General features: G+C 45.6%; 1 protein-coding gene across 4 annotated transcripts in view; it reads right to left on the bottom strand.

Moving 5' to 3' along the window:
* Positions 1-12980, bottom strand: part of LOC103347332 (uncharacterized) — an 87033-nt gene that overhangs the window by 1573 nt on the left and 72480 nt on the right. For all 4 annotated transcript variants that reach the window (XM_070062376.1, XM_070062374.1, XM_070062375.1 and 1 more), the window contains 2 exons: positions 10659-10817; positions 964-1063 (listed from right to left, as the gene is read on the bottom strand). In XM_070062376.1, the coding sequence (XP_069918477.1) occupies positions 964-1063; positions 10659-10727 (169 nt within the window). In that variant the 5' untranslated portion in view covers positions 10728-10817. The remainder of the gene's footprint in view (positions 1-963; positions 1064-10658; positions 10818-12980) is intronic.

Here is a 12980-nt window from a genome sequence, read left to right as displayed (position 1 = left end):
GCTGGGGCTGTGGGGCAGACATGGAGTCCGGTTCAGGCCCTTGGGGACAGGGAATGCAGTTTCTAAAGAGGTGGCAGGGGTGCCCTGTGTCCTCTGCCCCTGGGCCACTGTCTCTTTCCTGGTGAGACTGGGCTGTCACCGCTACTGTCCCATGAGCACCCAAGGAGGCAGCACCTGGAGGCACAGTGGGGTCTCCCCAGAGCCTGGACAGCCTGCACCTGGGCCCTGACTTAGAGTCTCTAGAGCTGGGACAAGCCCATCTCTGCTCTGCATGGGGACCCAGGCGCTCAGGTCCTTGATGTCAGCAGCAGCAGGGGACAAGCACAGGGACCCCTCCCCACCAGAGCCCAGAGGCCAGCGATGCTCCGGGTCCTGCTGACTTCTGTTGGCCCGAGGCTAGAGCTGCAGAGCCCACACTCAGTTGCCCTTGAGTTCTGCCACGGGGGCCCCCAGCGCCTGCCTCTGTGCCCAGCCCTGCTCACAGGAGTGCACTCGGCCCCCACAACTGGGCTCAGGGCACCTGGGCCTTCCAGGGGTTCTCAGATGGCTGAAGGGGATTCTCTGCCGGACTGTTTCCCCCTCACTGCACAGGGTCTCCCACAGCCCCACCTCCCTCTAGCCCTGCCCACATCCAGGTGGGAACCCACCCACCTGTCCTAGGAGGGTCCTGTGTGCAGACAGTTGTGGTCATTGGGCCAGTATGTCTTGGGTGTAAAGCCAAGCACTGGAGGGACTGCTCAGGGGCCAATTGACAGTGGGATGACCCTAGCCACTTCTCCTTGTGGTCTGTGGGGGCCTGGGATTGGGGATGCAACAGGGGGATTCTCAGTGCCCTCCTGAAGGGAACCCAGGCCTCCCAAACTCCCTCATCCCTCCCTCAAGTCCTGATCACGAGGGACAGGCAGGGGGACCCCCAGCTCCTCCGTCCCAGCACCCGGGCCTCTGTGGGCCCTGAGGACTCACTGTGATGGATCTTGAGGGCCGTGTATGCCATGGCTGGGAGCACGTGCTCGCCCTCCAGGATGTAGATGTCCCGCATCCTCAGAGCCAGGGGGAACGGCACCTGGGGACAGAGGCATTGGAGGACCCGCCGTCAGGGCCTCAGCAGGGCCCACAGGGGTGGGTGTGCAGTGTCACTACAGGGGACAGGGGGAGACTGCAGGAGCAGTGACCCAGGATATTGAGGATCTCTGTCTCTCTGTCTTTCAAAGAAATAGCAAGATCAATAGGGGCCTGTGCTCTGTACAGTAGGCTAAGCCTCCACCTGCCACACCGCATCCTGTATGTGGCCAGTTTGCATCCAGCTGCTCCTCTTCCAAGCCAGCTCTCTGCTTATGGCCTTGGGAAGCAGTGGGAGATAGCCCAGGTGCTTGGGCCCCTGCACCCCTGTGAGAGAGCTGGAAGAAGCTCCTGGCTTCTGACTTCAGATCAGCTCAGCTCCTGCCACTGCAGCCATTTGGGGAGTGAACCAGCAGAGGAAGACCTTTCTCTATGTCTTTCTTTGTCTATAACTCTACCTCTCAAATAAATAAAATATTTTTATTGAAGGACAGGGTGGAGCCAAGATGGTGGAATAGTGAGGGCACGCACCGATAGTCCAGGAAAATTTAGTTTAATAAAAGTGGAGTTATGGTAGCCTCAGAAAAAGGATCAGCAAAAAACTGCAGAAGAAACTCTTCCGGATCTAGTGGCTGTGACTCGGAGGACCTACTGGGAGAACAAGGTCGCCCACCACGCAGAAGCCGAGCTGCGGGAGCTGCATGGTCTGCGCGCCAGTGCAGGAAGGGGAGTGGATGTCACACAGACACCAGCAGGGAGAGCAGGGACGCCCAGGGCTCCGAGTCCACACATCGGTGCTGGAAGGGGAGGTGAGCTCAGTAACCTGAGACACTGGCGGGGAAATGGCGGTCAGAATCTAGAGGGGAGCGGGAAAGTTCACCAGACTGACTACAGGAGAGAAGGAAAAAAGGTGGGGGGGTACTGGTACAGAGGAGTTTCTCTCTCTGCCAACCTTGCAAAGGCAAGCAAGAGACAAAGAGCAGGCCTTCACTCTGGATTTAGATAACAACTAGGGAGAGCTAAGGAACTGAGTCACTACAATTCAGTAGCCTAGGCAACCCAGTGGGAGTCCAGAGGAGAAACAGAGCCTGCACAGACTCTTTGGGTAGAAGCCAGAGATCGGAAGCTAAATACCATCAATTCTGCACAGCAGTGCGGTGCGGTATTACTTACCTCCTAAATAAATAAATAAATAAAAAGGAGAGATTTACCACGCATAACCTGAGGGTGTCACCTTTGCACACCCGTAACCCGGAATTACCAAGCAGAGCTCTCAGGCCACACCCATCTCAAGCCTCCAAGGCTCCTCCAACAGCAGGCAGTCCACTTAACACAGACATAGTATAAAAAAAAAAAAAAGCACAGTGACGAAAGAAGAATTAACTATGCCAAGCAACAAACACAGAAATCGAGGGAACAAGATCAATGATGACACTATGATGCCTCCAAATAAACAAAACACCCCAAGCCAAGATTATGAAGATGATGAGATAGAAGAAATGCAAGATATGGATTTCAAAAAATTTATGATAAGAACATTTAGAAGTTTTCACAACATATCAAAACTTATGGGATACAGCAAAAGCAGTATTGAGAGGCAAGTTAATAGCAATAGGTGCCTATATCAAGAAATTGGAAAGGTACCAAATAAATGAGCTTTCAGCGCGTCTCAAGGACCTAGAAAAACTGCAGCCAAACCAAACCCAAATCTAGTAGGAGAAGAGAAATAATTAAAAGCAGAGAAGAAATTAACAGGATTGAATCCAAAAAAAACATTACAAAAAATCAGCCAAGCGAAAAGCTGGTTTTTTGAAAAAAATAAACAAAATGGACACCCCATTGGCCCAACTAACTAAAAAAAGAAAAGACCCAAATCAATAAAATCAGAGATGAAAAAGGAAACATAACAACAGACACCACAGAAATAAAAAGAATCATCAGAAATTACTACAAGGACTTGTATGCCAGCAAACAGGATAGATTCCTGGACACATTCAATCTACCAAAAGTGAACCATGAAGACACAGAAAACCTAAATAGACCCATAACTGAAACAGAAATCGAAACAGTAATAAAGGCCCTCCCAACAAAGAAAAGCCCAGGACCAGATGGATTCACTGCTGAATTCTACCAGACATTTAAAGAAGAACTAATCCCATTTCTTCTCAAACTATTCAAACAATTGAAAAAGATGGAATCCTCCCAAATTCTTTCTATGAAGCCAGCATCACCTTAATCCCTAAGCCAGAGAAAGATGCAGCACTGAAAGAAAATTACAGACCAATATCCCTGATGAACATAGACGCAAAAATCCTCAATAAATTTCACGCCAATAGAATACAACAACACATCAGAAAAATCATCCACCCAGACCAAGTTGGATTTATCCCTGGTATGCAGGGATGGTTCAACATTCGCAAATCAACCAATGTGATTCACCACATTAACAGACTGCAAAAGAAAAACCATATGATTATCTCAATTGATGCAGAGAAAGCATTCGATAAAATTCAACACCCTTTCATGATGAAAACTCTAAGCAAATTGGGTATAGAAGGAACATTCCTCAATATAATCAAAGCAATTCATGAAAAACCCATGGCCAGCATCCTATTGAATGGGGACAAGTTGGAAGCATTTCCACTGAGATCTGGCACCAGGCAGGGATGACCACTCTCACCACTGCTATTTAACATAGTTCTGGAAGTTTTAGCCAGAGCCATCAGACAAGAAAAAGAAATTAAAGGAATACAAATTGAGAAGGAAGAAGTCAAACTATCCCTCTTTGCAGACAATATGATTCTTTACTTAGGGGATCCAAAGAACTCTACTAAGAGACTATTGGAACTCATAGAGGAGTTTGGCAAAGTGGCAGGATATAAAATCAATGCACAAAAATCAACAGCCTTTGTATACACAAGCAATGCCATGGCTGAGAAAGAACTGCTAAGATCAATCCCATTCACAATAGCTACAAAAACAATCAAATACCTTGGAATAAACTTAACCAAGGACGTTAAAGATCTCTACGATGAGAATTACGAAGTCTTAAAGAAAGAAATAGAAGAGGATACCAAAAAATGGAAAAATCTTCCATGCTCATGGATTGGAAGAATCAACATCATCAAAATGTCCATACTTCCAAAAGCAATTTATAGATTCAATGTAATTCCAATCAGGATACCAAAGACATTCTTCTCAGATCTAGAAAAAATGATGCTGAAATTCATATGGAGGCAAAAGAGACCTTGAATAGCCAAAGCAATCTTGTACAACAAAAACAAAGCTGGAGGCATCACAACACCAGATTTCAGGACATACTACAGGGCAGTTGTAATCAAAACAGCATGGTACTGGTACAGAAACAGATGGATAGACCAGTGGAACAGAATTGAAACACCAGAAATCAACCCAAACATCTACAGCCAACTTATATTTGATCAAGGATCTAAAACCAATTCCTGGAGCAAGGACAGTCTGTTCACTAAATGGTGCTGGGAAAACTGGATTTCCACGTGCAGAAGCATGAAGCAAGACCCCTACCTTACACCTTACACAAAAATCCACTCAACATGGATTAAAGACCTAAATCTACGACCTGACACCATCAAGTTATTAGAGAACATTGGAGAAACCCTTCAAGATATTGGCACAAGCAAAGAGTTTCTGGAAAAGACCCGGGAGGCACAGGCAGTCAAAGCCAAAATCAACTACTGGGATTGCATCAAATTGAGAAGTTTCTGTACTGCAAAAGAAACAGTCAGGAGAGTGAAGAGACAACCGACAGAATGGGAAAAAATATTTGCAAACTATGCAACAGATAAAGGGTTAATAACCAGAATCTACAAAGAGATCAAGAAACTCCACAACAACAAAACCAACAACCCACTTAAGAGATGGGCCAAGGACCTCAATAGACATTTTTCAAAAGAGGAAATCCAAATGGCCAACAGGCACATGAAAAAATGTTCAAGGTCACTAGCAATCAGGGAAATGCAAATCAAAACCACAATGAGGTTTCACCTCACCCCAGTTAGAATGGCCCACATACAGAAATCTACCAACAACAGATGCTGGCGAGGATGTGGGGGAAAAGGGACACTAACCCACTGTTGGTGGGAATGCAAACTGGTCAAGCCACTATGGAAGTCAGTCTGGAGATTCCTCAGAAACCTGAAGATAACCCTACTGTTCGACCCAGCCATCCCACTCCTTGGAATTTACCCAAAGGAATTTAAATTGGCAAACACAAAAGCGGTCTGCACCCTAATGTTTATTGCAGCACAATTCACAATAGCCAAGACCTGGAACCAACCTAAATGCCCATCAACGGTAGACTGGATAAAGAAATTATGGGATATGTACTCTTTAGAATACTATACCGCAGTAAGAAACAATGAAATCCAGTCATTTGCAACAAAATGGAGGAATCTGGAACACATCATGCTGAGTGAAATAAGCCAGTCCCAAAGGGACAAATATCATATGTTCTCCCTGATCGGTGACAACTGACTGAACACCAAAAAGGAAACCTGTTGAAGTGAAATGGACACTATGAGAAATGGTGACTTGATCAGCATAGCCCCGACTGTTAACAACTTAATACATTATCCCCGTTAGTATTTTTTTTGTCTGTTCTACTTAATATGACTGGTTTAATTCTGTAATTAATACAGTTATTCTTAAGTGTTGAAATTTAACTGAAATGTGATCCCTGTTAAACATAAGAGTGGGAATAAGAGAGGGAAGAGATGTACAATTTGGGACATGCTCAAGCGGACTTGCCCCAAATGGTGGAGTTAGAAACATACCAGGGGACTCCAATTCAATCCCATCAAGGTGGCATGTACCAATGCCATCTCACCAGTCCAAGTGATCAATTTCAGTTCACAATTGATCATAATGAAAGGACTAAGAGTCAAAGGAAGCACATAAACAAGTCTAGTACCTGCTAATACGAACCGGTAGAATAAATAAAGGGGAGAGTGATCCAACATGGGAAGCGAGATACACAGCAGACTCATAGAATGGCAGATGTCCTAAACAGCACTCTGGCCTCAGAATCAGCCCTAAAGGCATTCGGATCTGGCTGAAAAGCCCACGAGAGTATTTCAGGCATGGAAAGCCAAGATACTCTGGCAGAAAAAAAAAAAAAAAAAAAAAAAAAAAAAAAAAAAAACTAAATGAAAGATTTCTGTGAGATCCCAGTGGAAAGAACAGGTCTGCAAAGAAGGAGGTACTTTTCTCTGAAGGGAGGAGAGAACCTCCACTTTGACTATGACCTTGTCTAAACAAGATAGGAGTTGGAGAACTCAAAAGGCTTCCATGGCCTTGGAAACTCATGACTGGAGCATAGGGAGATTACTGATGCCATAAACAGGAGTGTCAATTTGTAAAGTCAACAACAGGAGTCACTGTGCACTTACTCCTCATGTAGGATCTCTGTCCTTAATGTGCTGTACAGTGAGATTTAATGTTATAACGAGTACTCACACAGTATATTTCACTTTGTGTTTCTATGGGGGTGCAAACTGTTGAAAGCTTTACTTAATGTATACTAAACTGATCTTCTGAAAAAAAAAGAGAAATTATCAATTCCCAACTTGACTCTCACTGGGATGAAACATGACAATAGGTCTGATCTGATTTCATCATCATTTAAAAATCATCTATTATTTTTCACTTTATGTTTCTGTGTGGGAGCAAACTGTTGAAATCTTTACTTAATGTATGCTAAACTGATCTTCTGTACATAAAGAGAATCGAAAATGAATCTTGATGTGAATGGAAGGGGAGAGGGAGTGGGAAAGGGGAGGGTTCTGGGTGGGAGGGACGTTATGGGGGGAAGCCATTGTAATCCATAAGCTGTACTTTGCAAATTTATATTCATTAAAGAAAAGTTAAAAAAAATAAAATATTTTTTATTTATTTTTTTTGACAAGCAGAGTAGGACAGTGAGAGTGAGAGAGTGAGAGAGAGAGTGAGAGAGAGAGAGAGAGAAAGGTCTTCCTTTTTCCGTTGGTTCACCCCCCAAGGGGCTGCCACAGGCGGCGCGTTGAAGCCGGCGCACTGTTCCAATCCGAAGCCAGGAGCCAGGTGCCTCCTCCTGGTCTCCCATGCAGGTGCAGGGGCCAAGCACTCAGGCCATCCTCCACTGCACTCCCAGGCCACAGCAGAGAGCTGGCCTGGAAGAGGAGCAACTGGGACAGAATCCGGCGCCCTGACTGGGACTAGAACCCGGGGTGCCGCCGCTGCAGGCAGAGGATTAGCCTAGTGAGCCACGGGGCTGGCCAAGAAAATCTTTTTCAAAAAAGATAAATAAAGGACCAGTGCTGTGGTTCAACGGGTTAGGGCCTAGGCCTGTGGTGCCAGCATCCTGCATCCCATGTGGGTGCTAGTTCGGATCTTGTCTGCTCCACTTCCAATCCAGCTCTATGCAATGACCTGGGAAGGCACCAGAGGATGGCCCGGGTGCTTGGGCCCCTGTGCCCATGTGGGAGGCCCAGGGAAGGTTCCTGGCTCCTGGCTTCAGGTCAACTCAGCTCTGGCCATTGCAGCTGGTTGGGCAGGGAAGCAGTAGATGAAAGACTTCTCTCTCTCTCTGTCTCTCCTTCTCTCTGACTCTCAAATAGATAAATAAATCTTTTTAAAAAAGATAATTAAAGTTTTAAAACTGTAGAAGGAATGATGGAAAAAGTGAACCTCACCGTAGCAAATTAAGAATGCCTGCTAGGGCCTGGCACTGTGGTGTTGCAGGTAAAACTGCTGCCTGCAGTGCTGGCATGGCATACAGGTGCCAGTTCTAGTCCCAGCTGCCCCACTTCCGATCCAGCTCTCTGCTATGGCCTGGGAAAGCAGAAAATGGCCCAAGTCCCTGGGCTCCTGCACCTGTGTGTGAAACCCAGAGGAAGCTCCTGGCTCCTGCCTTTGGATCGGCGTAGCTCCAGCCATCACAGTCAGTTGGGGGGTGAACCAGTGGATGGCAGACCTCTCTCTCTCTCTGCCAACACACACAACCTCAGTCTGATCATGAGAACATCAGGCCAAGTCAAACTGAACGTTCCTCTGCAGCATAACTGACCAGGACTCTTCAGAAGCGTCCAGGCCGTGAAGGAAGACTGAAGAACTGTCCCAGACTCTGGGAGACTAACCAGACAGGACACTGGAGGCAAGCTGGAGGCCTGGCTCAGACCCTGGACCAGAAAAAGGAAACCAGTGGGAACACTGCAACACTCCAGTGAGGGCCAAGGACACTTTAGTTAGTACACTAACCTTGCTTTGTAAACCACACACAGGGCTCTTTCTGCATGACCAATCAAGCACACGATGCACACAACAGAGCACAGCTCTGGCCCTGCTCTGGGTGGGGATAAAGACCCCAGCTGCTTCCTGTGACACACCTCTCTCCACACTGCTGCTTGCACCAACACAAACTCACATCCCAGGAGCCCCAGTGAGGTGACCTGTGCTCACCACCTGGCACTGCCTGCTGCAACATCAGTTACCTGTGACAAATCAAAACACAAGCTCCCTGGGGCGGCGATTCTGAGATCACTGCATCTCCACAGGCTGGCACAGAGAGGGATCAGTACATGTCGGCTAAGCCAACAGTGTAGGGGCAGCTGTGGGGAAGCGGCTGCTATGGTCCTCACTCTGCCCACTAGAGCAACCATTCGCCACCTCCCATTTGATCTCTATCGACTTAACCTTTCTACATCTCGCCTATGCTTTGGAAAGAAAATCATAGGACAAGGTATAGGCAGTAGAAAATCAGGAGAAACCAGTATTTAGAAGGAATAAAAATAAAATAAAAAGTCAAGATCAGAATAATATATTTTACATTTCTCTTGTTTGGATCTATCACATATGCTACCACCATACTTCAAGAGTTATTTTAGTTTTTTAAATGTTTATTCATTTTTATTTATTTGAAAGGCAGAGCATCAGAGAGGGCAAGAGAGAGAGAGAAATCTTCTATCTACTGGTTCACTCTCCAAATGTCTCCAACAACTGGGCCTGGACCATGCCGAAACCAGGAGCCCGGAACTCCACTCAGGTCTCCCTCACAGGTGGCAGGTACTCAGGATTCGATCCACCATTTGCTGTCTCCTAGGGCATTAGCAGGAAGCTGTCCTGGAAGTGGGCAGCCAGGACTTACATCAGGTGCTCTAGTATGGAACCAAAGGTGCCCCAAGCAGTGGCTTACTCGGCTGTATCACAAGATCCATTCCTTCCAAGAGTTGTTTTAAAGATCAAATGGGGGGGGGGGGCAGTGCTGTTGTGCAGTGGGTTAAAGCCCAGCCTGCAGTGCTGGCATCCCATATGGGCACTGGTTCGTGTCCTGGCTGCTCCTCTTCTGATCCAGTTCTATGCTATGGCCTGGGAAAGCAGTAGAGGATGGCCCAAGTCCTTGGGTCTCTGCACCTGCGTGGAAGACCTGGAAGAAACTCTTGGCTCCTGGCTTTGTATCAGCTCAGCTCTGGCCACTGCGGATTTTTGGTGAGTGAACCAATGGAAGGAATGGATTCGCTCTCTCGCTGACTCTACTTCTAACTCTTACAAAAAAAAAAAAAAAAAAAAAAAAAAAACAAATGAGGAAGTATATAGAGAACATTTACCCCACAGCCTAGACATAATCAATGTTCAAAAGTAGTAGTTATTTTTATTTTTACTAAGAAAGGTAGTATCTACACTACATCTAGATAATTACAGGGGGCAGGTATTACGGGGTCCCAGGTGGAGCCACCATCTGTGAAGCCACCATCCCATTATGAGCACCGGTTCATTTCCAGGCTGCTCTACTTCCAATCCAGCTCCCTGCTGATGGCCTAGGAAAAGCAGCAGAACGTAGCCCAAGTGCTTGGGCCACTGCTACCAACATGGGAGACCCAGATGGAGCTCCCAGATTCCACCGGGCCCAGAACCAGCCATTGTGGCCATCTGGGGAGTAAGCCAGTAGATAGAAGATATTTCTCTCTCTCTCTCTCTCTCTCTCTCTCTCTAACTCTGACTTTCGAATAAAAAAATTACAAGGATAAAGTACAATACAGCAGTTCTAAAACTATTCACATAAAAATACTTAATGAGCTTTTCTTTTTTAACAAATATTAGATTTCTAATAAGATAAAGTCAAATAACTAAAGAGAAATATCAATCTAAAATAACAGGTAAATCAGTCTCTCTCCACACACACACAATAAACACTAAAGAGATACCCAACTTTGCAAGTGAAAAAATGCAAGTTAAAACAAGAGATCATGTTCACCCAGCAAACAAGCAGAAATTAAAAAGCCTATTAACAGGGCCGGTGCTGTGGTGCAGCAGGTAAAGCCACTGCCTGCAGTGCTGGCATCACATATGTGTGTCAGTTCAAGTCCCGGCTGCTACTACTTTTTATAAGTTGCTTTTTTAAGTCAAAAGGCACAGAGCTCAGGCCCGGGAGGGGGTGCCTGAGAATACTACGCACAGCCAGTTTGACCAGCACCAACTCACAGGCTGCCTCCTGCAGAACCCAGACCTTCAAAACCTGCTTACGGGTAACTGATGGCACATAAATAAATAATAAAGATACAATAAATAATGTGCATTCAGATACATACCTGTCCTTCTTCCAACACTGATGGTTTTATTTCTATATCTTTACACATGCTGTTATAGAAGCCATTCATGGCGCTATTTAGTTTTTGATAGTCAACTTCATGATCCAAAAAGGGACTACATCCTTTTATAATAACCCAGAAGCAATCTGGATCTTCAACCTGCAGAATTTTTAGAAGATTATAAAATCATGCATGATTTCTTTTAAAACCAAATAAACCTCAGAACCATGTAACTTTCTAATTTAAGTGATCTATCATTTTTGACAACTACCTTTATCTTAAATGGTCATACCAAAGAGCCAAAGATAAAATTTAAAACATGTAATCAATAATATGTAATTCTCAATTATGTAGTACAACTCAAAAAGCAATCAGTTCTATTTGGTCTCCTGTAGCTTAAAAATATAAATATTAAAAATATTCTTATTATTAAAATACCTATTAAAACATCCATATATATAAAAGGTTCAGAACATTTTTAGTATTCTTTTTGTGTAAGAAAAATAAGTATGAATATATATACAGCCTGCTCATATTTTTTAAATGACAGCAGATGAACCAAAACAAATACAGATTACCTCCTACAGGAGAAAAGAATGGAGTAGAAAGAATAAGGATGAAACTTAGACTGACTTCTCTGAATGGGTCTTATCTACTCTTGTTATTAGAAACCAAGATTTTTATTGTTAGGGAAAAGAATTATAAAATGGAAAATTAAATTTTTTAAAAGATTTTATTTATTTGAGAGGTAGAGTTGCAGAGAGAGGGAGAGACAGAGAAAAAGGTCTTTCATCCGCTAGTTCACTCCCCAAATGCCCACAATGGCCAGAGCTGGGCAGATCCGAGACCAGGAGCCAGGAACTTCTTCTGGGTCTCCCATGCAGGTGAAGGGGCCCAAATACTTGGACCATCTTTTACTGCTTTTCCAGGCCATACAATAGAGCTGGATAGAAGAGGAGTAGCTAAGACATGAACTGGCGCCCATAAGGGATGCCGGCACCACAGGCAAAGGCTTAGCCTACTATGCCACAGCACCAGCCCCCCAAAATTAAGTTTGATTGACAACATCACTAAGAACTCATGATTTGGGGCAGACGCTGTGGTGCAGTGGGTTAAAGCCCTGGCCTGAAGCGCCAGAATTCCATATGGGTGCTGGTTCGAGTCCCAGCTGCTCCACTTCCGATCCAGCTCTCTGCTGTGGCCTGGGAAAGCAGTAGAAGATGGCCCAAGTCCTTGGGCCCCTGCATCCACGTGGGAGACCTGGAGGAAGCTTTTGGGTTCGGATTGGCACAGCTCCGGCCGTTGTAGCCATCTGGGGAATGAACCAGCAGATGGAAGAACACTCTTTCTGTCTTTACCTCTCTCTGTAACTCTTTCAAATAAATAAAATTAAATTTTAAAAAAGAACTCATGATTTTTTTTTTTTTTTTTTTTGGACAGGCAGAGTTAGACAGTGAGAGAGAGAGAGAGAGAAAGGTCTTCCTTCTGTTGGCTCACCCCCCACATGGCCGCTACAGCCAGCATGCTGCGCTGATCTGAAGCCAGGAGCCAGGTGCTTCCTCCTGGTCTCCCATGCAGGTTTTGGGCCCAAGGACATAGGCCATCCTCCACTGCCTTCCCGGGCCACAGCAGAGAGCTAGACTGGAAGAGGAGCAACTGGGACAGAATCCAGCGCCCCAACTGGGACTAGAACCTGGGGTGCCGGTGCCACAGGCGGAGGATTAGCTAAGTGGACCACGGCGCCGGCCAGAACTCACGATTGTTCAGAGGTTTTCCCTAACTCTGTCTACTGAAAAGGTATGGAAGCAGAAACACCCAGAGATATGGAGTCTAAGTTACCAGTGGCAGGAATAGAAGAGTTCACCTTAGTAATCGTATTATTTTTCTGAATGTTTGACTATTCTGATAATAAATAACTGGAAAAATGAACAGCAGTCATTCTGGCAAGGGCAAAATAGTGTATAAGTTACATACACAGCACAATTATGAACCCTGAAAAAACACAAAATAAATGAAGAGCTAGCAAAAGCAACAGACACTGGAGAGCTGACCCTCGAAAGAAGGAACTTCACTGGGCACTATCCCAGAACACCTCCCAGTTGTACAGAGTGGCAACAACTCAACACAAAGTCACACTGTGGCTCGGGGAATCAGAGCTGTCGGTGCCAGTGAGGATTAGGGGGAGAAATTCTGAAACAGCCATAGAGGGAGCCCTGATGTCTGCACATCAACACCCCTCCCATCCTTGCCAAGTCCTGAACGGCAATGGGCGAGACAGCAAGGAGTACTGAGTACGTGAGCGGTGCAGGGCTCAGAGGAGCA

Source organism: Oryctolagus cuniculus, chromosome 18 (genome assembly GCF_964237555.1).
Source record: "Oryctolagus cuniculus chromosome 18, mOryCun1.1, whole genome shotgun sequence".
Classification (NCBI taxonomy): domain Eukaryota; kingdom Metazoa; phylum Chordata; class Mammalia; order Lagomorpha; family Leporidae; genus Oryctolagus; species Oryctolagus cuniculus.
This window is presented reverse-complemented; position numbering and strand designations above follow the sequence as displayed.